At 43.9% G+C, this 13,514-nt stretch overlaps 2 protein-coding genes across 2 annotated transcripts; one reads left to right on the top strand and one right to left on the bottom strand.

Moving 5' to 3' along the window:
* The first annotated feature begins 4,520 nt into the window (after positions 1-4,520).
* On the top strand, positions 4,521-7,980 carry LOC135370517 (zinc finger SWIM domain-containing protein 7-like). The gene is made up of 5 exons (XM_064604286.1): positions 4,521-5,622; positions 5,696-5,717; positions 5,792-5,973; positions 7,378-7,403; positions 7,478-7,980. The coding sequence occupies exons 1-5, from the start codon at positions 5,541-5,543 to the stop codon at positions 7,586-7,588; spliced, it is 423 nt and encodes a 140-aa protein (XP_064460356.1). The 5' UTR covers positions 4,521-5,540; the 3' UTR covers positions 7,589-7,980.
* Positions 7,970-12,387, bottom strand: LOC135370516 (beta-ureidopropionase-like). The gene is made up of 10 exons (XM_064604285.1): positions 12,054-12,387; positions 11,371-11,630; positions 11,211-11,305; positions 10,762-10,917; positions 10,641-10,695; positions 9,683-9,879; positions 9,165-9,207; positions 9,010-9,077; positions 8,315-8,401; positions 7,970-8,186 (listed from the first exon to the last, which is right to left on the bottom strand). Exons 1-10 carry the CDS (start codon positions 12,155-12,157, stop codon positions 8,082-8,084), a joined length of 1,170 nt encoding a protein of 389 aa, XP_064460355.1. The 5' UTR covers positions 12,158-12,387; the 3' UTR covers positions 7,970-8,081.
* Between the last annotated feature and the right edge of the window lie 1,127 nt (positions 12,388-13,514).

Here is a 13,514-nt window from a genome sequence, read left to right as displayed (position 1 = left end):
ATGCTTTGTTTCTTTGCGTGTGTAGTTTGTTTTCGTGCTCGTGTAAGATGTACGTACTGTGTCCATTGATTTCTGAACGACGCAGAATATTTATCGGACCATTTCTGGACTTGTGGGCCTAGTCATTTTATTTGCTCCACATTTTCATTCTGTGTATCGTTAGTTCGCATTACCAAATCGTCAGTGGAACAGCAGATACTGTATTTGTGGATGTTCACTAAATAGGCCTCGCACAAGAAAGTAAGGATTGTCAGTATCAAGGACATCGATGTCAAGGACATCGATGAATGTCGGGTCTGTTGGAATAATGGTTTGATTGAACGAGTTCGTAGATGCGATGTCATGCGATCAGATGATCTTGCCTTACTTCACAGCCCTATTTATTGACCCTCTTTTGTAGATAACTTGTGGCAGGGCAAATAGAGATTTGTTGCATTAGGGTCCATTTCGAGGTACAAATTTTAGTGGTTTAAGTTTTTTTTTTTTTCAAAAGCAGTGTACACGTTTACAGCGTTCTTGTAATGCAGGGTGATGTGATGTTATTCTCAGGCCGTTAGGGCATAGCAATGGTACATGAGTACAAAGCGTTTGGTGTTTCTGAAAGCCAAATTATATACAGTCAAACTCCTTTACAACGAAACTCAGGGGACAGCAAAAAAAATTTGCAGTAAAGGTATTTTAGTTAAAAAGGATGTCCATTATTGGACCTATAGGGCTCGAGCGGGACCGCAAAAAAATTTGCTGTAGTGGTATTTTCGTTAAAAAGGTGTTCGCTATAAAGGAGTTTGACTGTACACATTAAACTTTTACTTGTTCATTTTTGCATTGGTAAAGCCAAAATGCAATTTGATTAAACACATTAGTATTCTGTACAGGTTATTATTTTACCCGTTGTTAGCGATCTGGATATGATAGGCTGTCTTCCTCTTTTAGTTTCGGGGTTCAGACATGAAATGTGGCTCGAACTTAATGGGGAGTATAAATTTTTGAAGCATCTGGCAGCTTGCGACCACTACTTAGGTACTCAAACGCTGCAAAGTATTTTTTCCACTGCACATTTTGAAACATGTTGTTTGTACTTGCAGTATGTACTATTTTTGATGTGCTAAGAGTGATGAAGTAAATAAAATAGTTGCATTGTACATAAAAAGATGAAATATTTTTGCATGATGTCCAGCTGTTCAGATGTTCAAGGACAGGGACATGTGGGACCTAGGTCACCCATATCTGATGGCACTTGATGAGTAAAAGTTTTATGAGCCGCCTGATGGGGTAAAATAGATTCATTGGACTGCTTGAGTTCGGTGGAGGACAACTTCGTACTATATTTCTTAATGAGAATCTTGCTCTTATATGTATTTTTATGTGTCATCATATATACGTGGTATGCTCTGGTTCGTCTGGCTAAGCTAGACTAGGGGTTTCTTCTATATTTTATTCCCAAACTTTTACCGACTTTTTCGTGGTCTGGGCGATATATTCTCATCATCTTGTATCTATATTATGAGCTAGGGCCCGGATTTTCAGGCACTAAAAAGGCCCGAAATAGGCAGTAAAGAGAGATAATAGGCACATTCTCCTGAGAATGTGTATCGACTTTCTCGTGAAGCTCTTCACCGTATGTGAAGCTAGTGCTTGCACTTGTTTAAATAATATAACACTATACACGTTCCCACTTCTTGTACAAGAATATCTCTGTGCGTGGGGCCAATCCCAGAATGGCACCACCACTTTTACACTGATATTTTAGCCGCTGATTGTCCGAGAATATGCTATAACGAATCACGTTGAAGCCTTGAAGGTTGGGAAACACAAAGAAAGGATGCATGTCACTTCTACCTGAATATCTTCTTGCTAACCAGAGTACCGAACAAAACCAAAAATAGTGCCTCCAGCTACTGTAGTGAAAACACTGTAGTGAAAAAAAAAAAAAGAATATATTTCTCGAGGACTAAATATGGCACAGTTGCATAGGACGCTTCCACAATGCTCTATTGTGGTCGTCGGGGTGCCAAAATCGGGCCTTGTTGCACGAGCAGCGTATACAGGGTGTCCCAGCTAAATGCGAACACATTTTTAAAAAATATATATATATATATCACTGTTTTCGAGATGAAGTCAGTTGCAATATAGCATAAGCTGAAGGGCACTCCTTAAGAGGGCACCAGCAAACTCCTAAGGCAATGTCCTAATTAACTTTCAATAATTAACCTTTTAATTATAAAAGTTACGAAGTTGTCCCAATCAGAACATCTGGTCCCTTCGGTCACCTGATACCGTAGCTTTTTTTCAGAACAAAAATCCGTTCGATAGATCGTCTGCAAAAATTTCGTGAAGGAACATCTTTTTTTCTTTATTTTGTTCATTGCGCATCTTCGGAAGCGCGTCTTTCCTTCACCCCAATATGAGAGGGTGAAAGAGCACACTATCCGCATGCAGCACAATATACTGAAAGTCGAGTGCAATAGGGGTGGACGAGTAGCTAGAAGACCTAGAACAGACTCATGAAGCTAAAGAACATTGATAATACACATACCGTCCACCCCTATTGCACTCGACTTTCAGTACATTTTGCTGCTTGGGTCGCCTCTTGCGTCCTGGAAAAATATTTAAAGAAAACAGAAAATGCAACCCAAGATAAGGGCAGTTCCGATAGCGTCACCCGATACATTTGTTTTTGTTTTGTTTTCGCAAGTTAAAGCTCATCTTCGACGTATGTCGCACTGTGCTCATTCACCCTCTCACATTGGGAGTGAAGGCAGGACGCGTCTCTGGAGATGCGCAATGAACAAAATGCAGAAAAAAATTGTGTTCCTTCGCGAATTTTTTGCAAACGATCTATCGAACGGAGTTTTGTTCTGAAAACGGCTACAGTCTCAGGTGATCGAAAGGACCAGATGTTCTCATTGGGACAACTTTGTAGCTTTTATAATTAAAAAGTTAATTATTGAAAGTTAATTAGGAGATTGCCTTAGGAGTTTACCTTCAGCATATGCTATATTGCAACTGACTTCATCTCGAAAAAAGTGATCTATATATTTAAAAAAAAATCTGTTCGCATTTAGCTGGGACACCCTGTATAGAGCGTGTCGCAGGAAGAATATAGCATACTATATAGTTTGTACCCTCGTTCTTCGGGTTTGTTTGTAAATATGCATTACGAGGGCGAAGGGGGGGGGGGGAGGGGGCAAAGAGGGCCTAGCAAGGTTAAGAAAGGGCAATTACGAAATGAGATCGAGAAAAATGCAGGCAAACTGGAATATGTCGCATTCAGGCACTTTTAGGCATTGAGACCTAGGCAAATACCTAAAGGTCTATACCCAGACTTATATGACTGTGCGCTAGCAACCTCCTGAGGCGTCCTCATTAAGGTTGAATAATGAACTTCGTACCTATAAAAGGTGGAAGTTTGGTGCTATGGCAACTGTCCATTTGGTTGCATGACGTGCATGACAGAGTATAAAGTAAAATATTTTCTTTGAGCAAGCCACCCTCTCGGCTGGTGCGTACCTTGACCATATTCGTTTTCGGTTATGAAACATTCCGCGCACATACGTTTCGTTCTTTATTTTTTTTGTGTGTGCATCGCGATTTACGTGCGAATACGTGTTTCAGACGGGTATCGCGCGTGGTCCTGCCTTCGTACCCATACCAGAACCAGAACTGAAGCAATATTGGTTAAGCCGCTGCGCGCTGCGTAGATAGGCAGATAGCAATGCTATTTTCCATGAGACAGAGGCATATTATATTTTGTTTCATACACATTACATTTTTATTGAAATGTGAATGTGTTCCGCAGTTTCTTGTCTCTAGCTAGCATACTAGCTGAGTCCTACTATAGTATCTCTATGTCTGAGTCACAGCGTTCAACCGTTCAGCCTAGCCTATAGGGACCGTGCGACACCTACAGAGGGCGCGCTGCTCCGTCGCGACAGCGCCGCCAGTGGCGGTCTTGGACGTATCCGACGTGATACCGCGCCGCCCGTTCCGAAATTGCAAAATTCCCATATCGGACCCCCCTCCTGGGAACAAGGCTAACCGGAAGTCGCGCGTCGCTAGTAATAAATTGCGCTGTAATGTGCAAATTCTGTAGTGAGGTTAGGTTAGGTTAGGTCAGTACATTTTACACGCGCGGGGGGGGGGTCCGGGGGGGGGTTCCCCCCCCCGCAGTTGTTCGAGACTGTGCTCACTTCCGTCTAAGCCTCGTTCCCAGGGTTAGATCGGAGGGGGTCCAATGTGGGATTTCTGGCTCACTCCGCCCGTTCTATGCATTCTCAAGTGGAACCGTAGCTTGCGTGGCGACCTCCGTAATTAGAAGGGCCAATTTTCGAAGTGCAAATAATGTGGAACCTTTCTGGGGCGCGAACGAAGAGAATGGAGACAAACTGCACAGAAGCGACCACCGTATTTATAATGCATCTAACAGTACGGAAGGAGAACAGCCACTCGCGTCTGCCCGGTCAAAACACCTGTAAGTGATACGTCGAGAGGATGGTTATTTGACTCCTCACAAAATGGCTTGCTAGCGAAGGCTATACACGTGTATTCCTCTGACTCCAGCCATTTGTAATATCATATGTTTTTGATTCAGACTTATATCCCTGTCGTCGTCCTTGCACACACATTCGTCACTGAAATTTACATCGTGCGTCCGTTTTATCCATACAAATAAACACGTGGGGTCACAACTTATTGCCTGAACTTGTCCTGCAGTTTTTCCAGTATCTTCAGATACAATGACTCTAAAGAGATCATCAAAGAAGAAAGTATATGCGTTTTTTCCTCGGCTACCGCCGTAAGCTTGCGGGCCGACAGCTGTGAAATGGTCGGTGAGTAAATACTAAACAATTTGGACAACGTAGAACTTCTGTTCTCACTGTGAGACTCGTCATACCGGGAGCAATATCGGCTCTGGGCACTGGCGATGAAACACCTCAATCATTATCTCGAAATAGGTTGCCGTTTGGTCGGTGCATTTGACGGTGATACAGTATCCAGCGGCGTTTCACCGTCACGAAAGTGGCAACTGTAAATCATTGATCATTTTGCAGGTCCTCATTCAGTTTCATTGAAACTAGAACAAAAGAAATAGAATATATTCGCTCATGTTGTGCACACCTCATGCAATGGCCGAACGCGCGTCACCAACGCTATTCGCTGCGAGTCTAGTGACCTCGGTGGTATTGGAAGCGTAGAAATCACGAGAAATGAAGCATCTGGTCCCTAATGAAGAGTTCTTTTAGGTGCTAGCACAGTTAGCGATGCTGTGGCAAAAAAAGATACCCGCACTTCACATGTAAACATAGCTGGCTACCCGGCGGCTATCACACAAGGTACTTTCTCCGGAGGCCGCATCGCGGCGCCACCAGTTTGTCGCACAGTCCCTATAGTAGCGATGGTAGCGAGTAGCCAAGCCCGGCCAAGCCAGTGCTAGTGCTCTAGTCCTATCGCTTGGGCTCGAAAGCAGCGGAAGTTTTTGAACGTGGTTTCAAGGCTCGAGTTCACACGGTGGTTCGATATTAAATGAACGAGTGGTCAAAATGGACTTCGTTGCTATTCACCACGAATTAATCTCCCAGATACTTTCAGATCTGAAACGTGAATTCAGAGAGAAGAAATCGAGTATGTGACCGTACTCTGTTCTCCTATTCCTCATCTCCATCTTCTGCTTATTTCGTCTTGCTTCTTTTTTCAGTATCAAGGACCACATTCGGAGAGTAAGGGACATCGAATCTCATGTCGCACAGCATTTCATTCGTGATAAGAACGACAAAACTGTCTTTCCGCGCAGGTTGGAAAGTGTGTTTCATGGCCAGTTGCAGTCTGCCCTGGCGATTATCGACAGAAGGCGTGTAAAAAAGGTGACGTGCACAAAGGGCAGAGTGGTTTTCCAGATTGTGGGAGCAACGAGAGAGGTTTATACCTGCCTACCGACTAGCAACTTCTGTTGTTGCTATTCGTACCTTCATCAAGGTGAGCATCGCGTTTGTCATGACAGAAGACTATATCCATAACTTAAAAACCACCAGCTCGCTTGCTACCTCTCTATCCTCTCGTTAGAAGACTATAGACATGGTGCTGGGTTTTCGGAGTTGTTGTTGTTCTTTACTTTTCTTTTTTTTTTTTCTACAGATTCGGAAGAGTGTTTTTTCGGTGTTTATTATTTTCCGGGACTTCGGAGTTTTCCATCGTTTGTTTTCTACAACTGCGTTAAAAGGCGACGATATCCTCGCAAAAAGAATTAGAAACTGCCTTGCAATAGAGCAGTCGCTAACAAGGACATCTGTATCACGATTGCAACAACTAGATGCCCTGCCAAGGTCACAATTTGCATGTCATCTGTGCTCCCTCGTCCACTTTGAGGATGAGGAGGTTGAGGCATGATTCACAGAAAAAGAGAAAAGCCTAGGTGCTGGACATTTTCCAATTTTAGACACGGGAAATGACCGAAAGAACCTCAAAATGCCCTCATGTTGAGTAGAGTCACTATAAAGGGCACCCCTTTTCGGGGACTCCAATGTCAAGTGGATGGCAACCCCACAATGCAAGGCAATGCGACCTGAACGTTTACGGTTGCACGGTTCAAATCCCATCAACCGTGCACAGGGTTGCCACCTTTCGTAGTGAGAAATACCGGCCGAGGGAGAGGAGGTGGAATAATAATAATAATAATAATTGGGTGTTTACGTCGCGAGACAACTGAGATCATGAGCGACGCCACAGTGGTCGGTCTGTGGATTGCTTTTGCCCACCTGAGGGTTCTTTAACGTGCGATGAAAGCTCATCACACGGCACCCCGTATTTAACGTCCCTCGCGGAAGACGGTGGAGGTGGAATAGAGGGAAAGGAGGAAATGTTCGCGGGAAAGGGAAAATGGGTGAGGGGTGGAGAGTATACAGAGAGAGAAAGAAAGGACGAGCGTACTCGCTCAAGATAACAATGATAATAATAATGAATAACTAAGAAAACGACTGGTGACTACGGAGTTGGGTCTGTGCTCCAGATTTATTGAAGCTGTAGTGAAATGTTGAAAGGAAAACCCCGTAAAAGCCCCTATGAAAGGTGTTGAGCCACAAATACCGGCAAAAGGCTGCCGGTATCACCTTCCTACCGGCAACCGGCCGTGCCGGTATAATACCGGCCTGGTGGCAACCCTAACCGTGCGTCAGGTAACGGCTTTTCTTGCTGAGGAGCTCTCGGTTACTGGAACTCCCCAGGAGCAGAGCTTTTTGTATAAATCCCAAGTGGTTTAAGTTTTACCTGCATATCATTTCCAAATTTTTCTCCCTTTTCTTTTTTTAATAAATCCAAAAAGCCGGAGCCCTATCTATAGGTACCCAAAATGAAAGCACTTCTACAGCAGTTTCTTTATTCTAGTGATCCGGAAACAAGAAGTGCCCATGGTAATTACTCCCACTTCTCTTTCTGCTATTTGCAGTTTGGTTACTAAACTGACCTGCTGTGCTCACTATTTCAGTGCAAGCACGTCCTCGCAGCACGTTTGGCTGAAGCCCTTGGCATCTATGACAGTGTACAGTGCTCCGATGAAACGCTCGCACTGATGCTTAAGAGCATGATGTCTTCATAGGAGTTATTTTTTTCTTTTTTGCCTCATTGTAATATTTGAAGAGGGCTGTAAAATACAAGCAATCTGGTGTACCGATGTAGATGGTGACATTTCCTTGAGCTTGAGGAGCGGAACACAGTGACACAGAACTGGACAGGATGAGACAAGAGAGACAAGGCTCAGACAGGACTGTGTCACCTTCTGCATGATAATATTTATTGAAAGCATGAAAGTGCAAATAATTTTAAGACTAAGCTTTTAAGCTTATTAGTCGATCGAGGCCCCTCTGTAAGACTGGAGAGGTGCACATACAGTAGACTTGTTTTCCGTATTATGACCATTCTGACCATTTTTCCTCGCTGTAATACTGTATTTGCAAACGAGAACAGTATATTAAAAATATACTAATTGTTCGGTCATATTTATTGTAAGTATAAAAATACAAAAGATCAGAATCCACATAACAGCAACAACGTTTGCAGTTGGTTCTACACTTCCAACATGCTGGGAGCGTTCAGTAGTCCCCGCCAACCGTTGTGTCAACTACGATTTGCTTTTCGTGAACGGGCTGAGCTACCCAGTAGAGGGCGTCTGCGTAGATTTCTGTTCGCTGCGTCATCTATAAAAAGAATGAGAGTGGAGAGAACCTCTAGTTACTACGCTGTGTGCATCCACCAACAATACAGCCTTATTTTGCTGTGGCCCACATTGTCACTAAGGGTTTTTTTCCCAAATAAATTGGCTCACCCTAAATCCCCACTTGTCCCGCATTTGACGGCAGAGGTTCAGGTCCAGTTCTGCCACCAGCAGGCCATCCTTTGTTCTTGAGAGGCCCTGAAGAAATTTCGCAGAAGCACTGAATACAGTTTTTGTACATGTTAAAATGGTACGCACAAAATTTACAATGCAAGGTGGAGTGTACTGTACCACACTTTACTTGAAAAAAGGATACAAGTCACTGAAAGAGGTAACACTTCCCTGAGTTTCAGGAACACACAACAAGGATGTGTCGTTCCTGAAACTGGAGGAAATGTTACCTCTCTCCACATCAGCTGTAGTAGCCATGCCATAAACGTGACTTGTCTCCATGGCAGCAGACTCCACAATGTCCCATGACTAGAGTTCAGACTTTCAGGTGTTTTCATTTGGTGTACGGTGTACCACAAAGCTCTGGGTGATTGGTGTGGCACGGGGCAACAAAATGTGCCACAGAAAAACCAAATCCGAATCCACCAGTGAAACGCAACGCGCCAGCTGAGAGCTTGGCAGAAGTCATTCTATACATCAACTGCAACTAAGATATACAATATATCGGGTGAACAAGGGAGGCGCACTTTACGATTTCGATATCTCCCGGAGATGACATAGGAAAGTAACCACAACAGTATCGAGTCCTCTTCCGCGGGTACCATTCAAGTAGAAAAGGTAAACATGGAACTCACTGGTGTTCTGCTTCCATCTGGCGCAGAAACATAGCTGGAGCCATAGAAGTAACCAAAGTCCTTATGTGCTGCAGGCATGCATATGATAAACAGCATATTAGACATAGGGGAGTAAATGTCGCAGACCGAAACTACTGTGAGATTAAGAAACTTGCCTGGCTTCTTGTCACCGGAAGTGAACTCGTTAGGAAAGATTTCCTGCAAGTACTCTCTGTTAGTGAGGATGCTTTCAAGCAACACCACCTAGATTCAGAAAACCTGCTCACTCGTCGACGTGACGTAACAACTACGAGTCAGCCAATCGTGACAGTGTTTTCAACGGCCGTAGCCACGGAGACGAACCGCCGTCGTCTGCGAGTAGTGATTCAACGTCCTCGCGTACTAAATGGGACAACTTTAAAATAAAGCGCAAACGGTCCCATATCTTTCTCAAGACTGATTTTCTGGAACGCATGTTGCACCTTTTGTCTACAGATTCAAGTCGACAGGTTCCAAGTTATCCGCAATCATTTGGGAGTTCTTCAATTCGCAGAACGGCGAATCGCTGTAGCAGACGAATTCTGACTTTATATGTCCACGTAGCGAAGCAGGGAGAGGAGGCAATAAGCAGGCCTTCTGTATTATCTAGGTGGCGTTGCTTTCAAGAGAGGGGAGCACTAGAGGCGCGACTTACGGTGCCAACTCTGTTGATTGCGCATGTAAAATAGCTGTTTGCAATGGCAGCATTCCTGGCTTCAATGTGCCACAACGGTTCGCTCAGTCCTGCTACGGTTGCAGATGGATTGAAGACTACGTCTGCACCGTTTGCGCCGTACATGAACCAGTTGAGAGGATGGTGCCGTCCGTAGCAGATGTTCACGGCAATTCGCCCTTGAAAAAAGCGCCACAGAAAAAAATGGTGTTGTAGCTAGTGGGGTTCAAATGATGTTAATGGCATCACTCTCTCAAACAAGGGGGCCTACACGGGGAAGTTACACACTATGGAAAAGGAAACACGGGGTTTGCGCAAGGTACTTCTTCCATTCCGTAAAAAGTACCCAAAGAATGGCGGATGCCGAAACTTTAATCGCGGATGTATTTAGCACTACAGAATTGTGTAATAAAATTTCCAGCTTCCAGACTTGTTTCAATAAATCAGGAAATAGCAAAAACTTCTCGTTTGTATACGTTGTTAGTACCCTGTTCTGCTATTCTCAAGAGTTGTTGGCGAAGCAGCAATGTTTGTTATGCATTTTAAAAAGAGTTAAATTATTCATTAAATTGTTTTAAAAATCATATGTGCTAAAATCATAACAATGGAAATGCACTTTATGTTCAAAATTGCAAAAAAGGTGCCATAATAAATATCGTAATAAAGTGCCGACTGTCTTGACTTCATACGTGTGAGGCTCAGAGGGCAGTACGGACCGTTGGAAATGTTAAGAGGGCAGCAGTTTCTCTTTCATTTTAAGCACCGAACCAGGTGGTAATGTTTACATAAAATTTGACTGAAGTCTTGGGGTAATCCCACACTTGCGAGTCCATCTAACATGTCCGAAGACTCCCCATGGAAAACATGTTTCTAATAGAAACCGCTTTATCATTGTGACACAGTGTACCACATTTTCTTACAGATACACAACAAATCTTACCAAATTGGGTTTGAAATACTGGGTGTCCCAGCTTGGACTCCATATAATATGTCGACTGAAATGCAAGATAATGGATGAAGTAATTTCGAATGCTTTGGGCTGTGCACGTCAATTTACTGACCTCGTTGAAATCTCCAACCCGTGGTATGTGGTTTTTCCGGGTCTTCCCCAACACGGCTCCACTGTTTGAAACTATGACTGCGGTGTTCCACAAGATATCCGAATCGTCACGCTCCAGTATGGGACTTACGATGACCATGTTGTGTCGCTTGGCCATCTATCAAAAACAGGCAACACCCGTGTTACGTTACACTAGCAAAACTGCTCTTTCGGTACACCTAACCCCCTGGTGATGTGCATGACACACAATCCTGGCACTACATCAGGGGCGAACAGTAAGTGAATCCCACCACAGAAAGTAAAAGACGACAGTTACAACATATACGAACAGCAGGTATGCGGATTAAACGATCTGTCCCCATTTTTTTTGGAGGCAGTATTTGGGGGTAGCACCACAAACATATCTCTGATTGGTGCAGTCAGTAGTTCACGAACACGTGGAGGCTTCACCTGTTGACATAACTGCACCGTCGGTCCGTGCTCGGCAGATTCAGCAAACTCCGTCCACGGAGTACGCTCCCTTGTACAGAAAGCGAACGGCATGTCTGAAAATTAAAGGGGAAGGTCTGTGTATAATTATGCAGTCGACAAATATCAGCTCGTGACATACTCCATGTCTCTTGGAAGCATATGACATTGACTCCACAGAGCGCTGCAGCATCGACGATTGTCTCAATTCGTTTATGAAGAGCCTCTTTCTGCGCTGCAACAGGTTCCGTGGTAGGTAGAACGATTTTATTCTGAACCAGGCCGACTCTGACGATCCTGGGTGGGCGTAGTTCTTCGACGTCTGCTGTGATCTTGTAGCCCTTCAGTTCAAAACTGTGGTTCTTTGATTGCTCCACAGCTTCGGGGTTCAACTCCAGATTGCTGTAAGGCGTGCAGAATGTTACGAGCATACATACGAATGTGACATACGGCAGACACTCTAAAGACTGTCACGAAGCAAGTGCCACTTTGGTCTTTGACTTGTATTCCCACTTACACACACTGGCAAACGTCATATTAAATTTTGTTTCGTTGTTGCGTTATGCCAGTGTGTGTAAGTTTTCCTCACTACAGCTGAATGAATGTTTGAGAAAAAATGTCAACTAACACGCGAAAGAATGGTTAAAAACAGACATGCAAAAAAGTCTAAAAAAGGAGTCGCGTTTCGCTACTAACTAACTACTAATAAGCTACTTTAACCGCTACATATCTGAGTGCATGACAAGGGTGCTACCTCTAAACGCTGCTGTCCGAATGCCACGTCAAACTGCATTACGCTTGCTTCTACAATACATGCAAACTTACCTGCACTCTCTGCCATAAATGACATTTCGCACTTTCTCGTAGTCCTCCGGAGGAAGGTTCTTCTCCAACACACTTTCTACGCTCTCGAACGATACTTCAGCCATGTCTGACAACTTGAACGCCAACTGGCACTTGCAAGTCGCAGCGGTGGGAAGCCTGCTCGTCCTAGTTCTTTGGCCACCACACTGATCTTTGACTTGACCCAGGGGTGAAGCTATTATGCTGTAAAGCTGACAGCGTGAGCACGCTGGATAAGCAGTCAAGCAAGATAACAGCTGACGTTCAGTCTAGCAGACAATATATCCTTTCCCTCGCTTTGCCCCCATTTCCTCCTTTCACATTCGGTCCGCACTTACGTTACAAATACATACATACAAAATAATAAATACAAAGTAATTTCAGAGTGTGATATCACATAAAATATTATACTAAGAACTTTGAAGAATTTCCGCCGCAAAAGGTGTTCTACTCTCCTGCATCGCGGTGCGATTTCTGCGGAGCTGTTGTGTTGTGCCGGTTTGCGTTCGAAGAACGTTAGAAAAAAAAGGAACGCTTTCCATCCTTTTAAATCGACTGGTTCCATACAAAAATAGGCAGAAATGTCCATCGGCGTCCCTATAAAAGTGCTTCATGAAGCCGAAGGACACATCGTGACTTGCGAAACGAATACCGGCGAAGTCTACAGAGGTAAACTAGTGGAAGCCGAGGACAACATGAATTGTCAAATGGCAAGCATCACGGTAACCTACAGAGACGGCAGAGTGGCCCAGCTTGAAAATGTGTACATCCGGGGAAGCAAGATACGCTTTCTGATATTACCGGATATGTTAAAGAATGCTCCGATGTTCAAAAAGACTGGCTCTAAAGGAGGTGGTGGTGGTGCTTCTGCAGGTAGAGGGAAATCTGCAATTTTGCGCGCTCAAGGTGAGAGATATGGGATGCGTTGTTTATGCTTTGTGTCTTATTTGTTGTCAAACCACTAATGGCATTGAAATTGTACGATTTTACAGCTGCCAGAGGACGGGGTCGCGCAAGAGCGCTGTTCCAGAGAAGGAAATGAGCATGTAGTCATGTTTGTTTTTGCCCTGTAATTATTTTTCTGTACATTCGTGTTCTCATTGTCATCAACCGCCTTTTTTCATTTGTTCTTTAAATAAAACTATCTTTGTCACAATACAACTATGTTTTGTATTATGTTTTAGTGTTTCTGTCAACAAAAAGGAAAGTGCATAGGCTAGATGGAGACAAGGAGAGACAGCCCAAACACGAACATGTTTCAGGCTAATTGCATTATCAACAATTCCATGTAATGGCATAGCCGTCAGCTTTTCCGTTGCTCCTGTTGCTCCTTGACAAGATGATTATCGTCTTACCAAGCATGATTTGTGTGTGTCACTATGTTCATGACAACGCTGTTGTTTTCAGCAATTCTTCATTCTCTTTAGGCACACTTGCTGATTT

Source organism: Ornithodoros turicata, chromosome 10 (genome assembly GCF_037126465.1).
Source record: "Ornithodoros turicata isolate Travis chromosome 10, ASM3712646v1, whole genome shotgun sequence".
In the NCBI taxonomy this organism is placed as follows: domain Eukaryota; kingdom Metazoa; phylum Arthropoda; class Arachnida; order Ixodida; family Argasidae; genus Ornithodoros; species Ornithodoros turicata.
Note: the sequence above shows the minus strand (reverse complement) of the source record. Positions and strands in the feature narration are given on the sequence as shown.

Excerpts from the sequence above, each read along its gene's own strand:
- LOC135370517 (XM_064604286.1), top strand. The coding sequence starts at position 5,541 with ATGGACTTCGTTGCTATTCACCACGAATTAATCTCCCAGATACTTTCA. Across the intron at positions 5,718-5,791 it reads TCAAGGACCACATTCGGAGA|GTTGGAAAGTGTGTTTCATG; the intron begins GTAAGGGACATC and ends CTTTCCGCGCAG. Across the intron at positions 7,404-7,477 it reads GGAAACAAGAAGTGCCCATG|TGCAAGCACGTCCTCGCAGC; the intron begins GTAATTACTCCC and ends TCACTATTTCAG.
- LOC135370516 (XM_064604285.1), bottom strand. The coding sequence starts at position 12,157 with ATGGCTGAAGTATCGTTCGAGAGCGTAGAAAGTGTGTTGGAGAAGAAC. Across the intron at positions 11,306-11,370 it reads ATGCTTCCAAGAGACATGGA|ACATGCCGTTCGCTTTCTGT; the intron begins GTATGTCACGAG and ends TTTAATTTTCAG. Across the intron at positions 9,078-9,164 it reads TTCCGGTGACAAGAAGCCAG|CACATAAGGACTTTGGTTAC; the intron begins GCAAGTTTCTTA and ends GCATGCCTGCAG.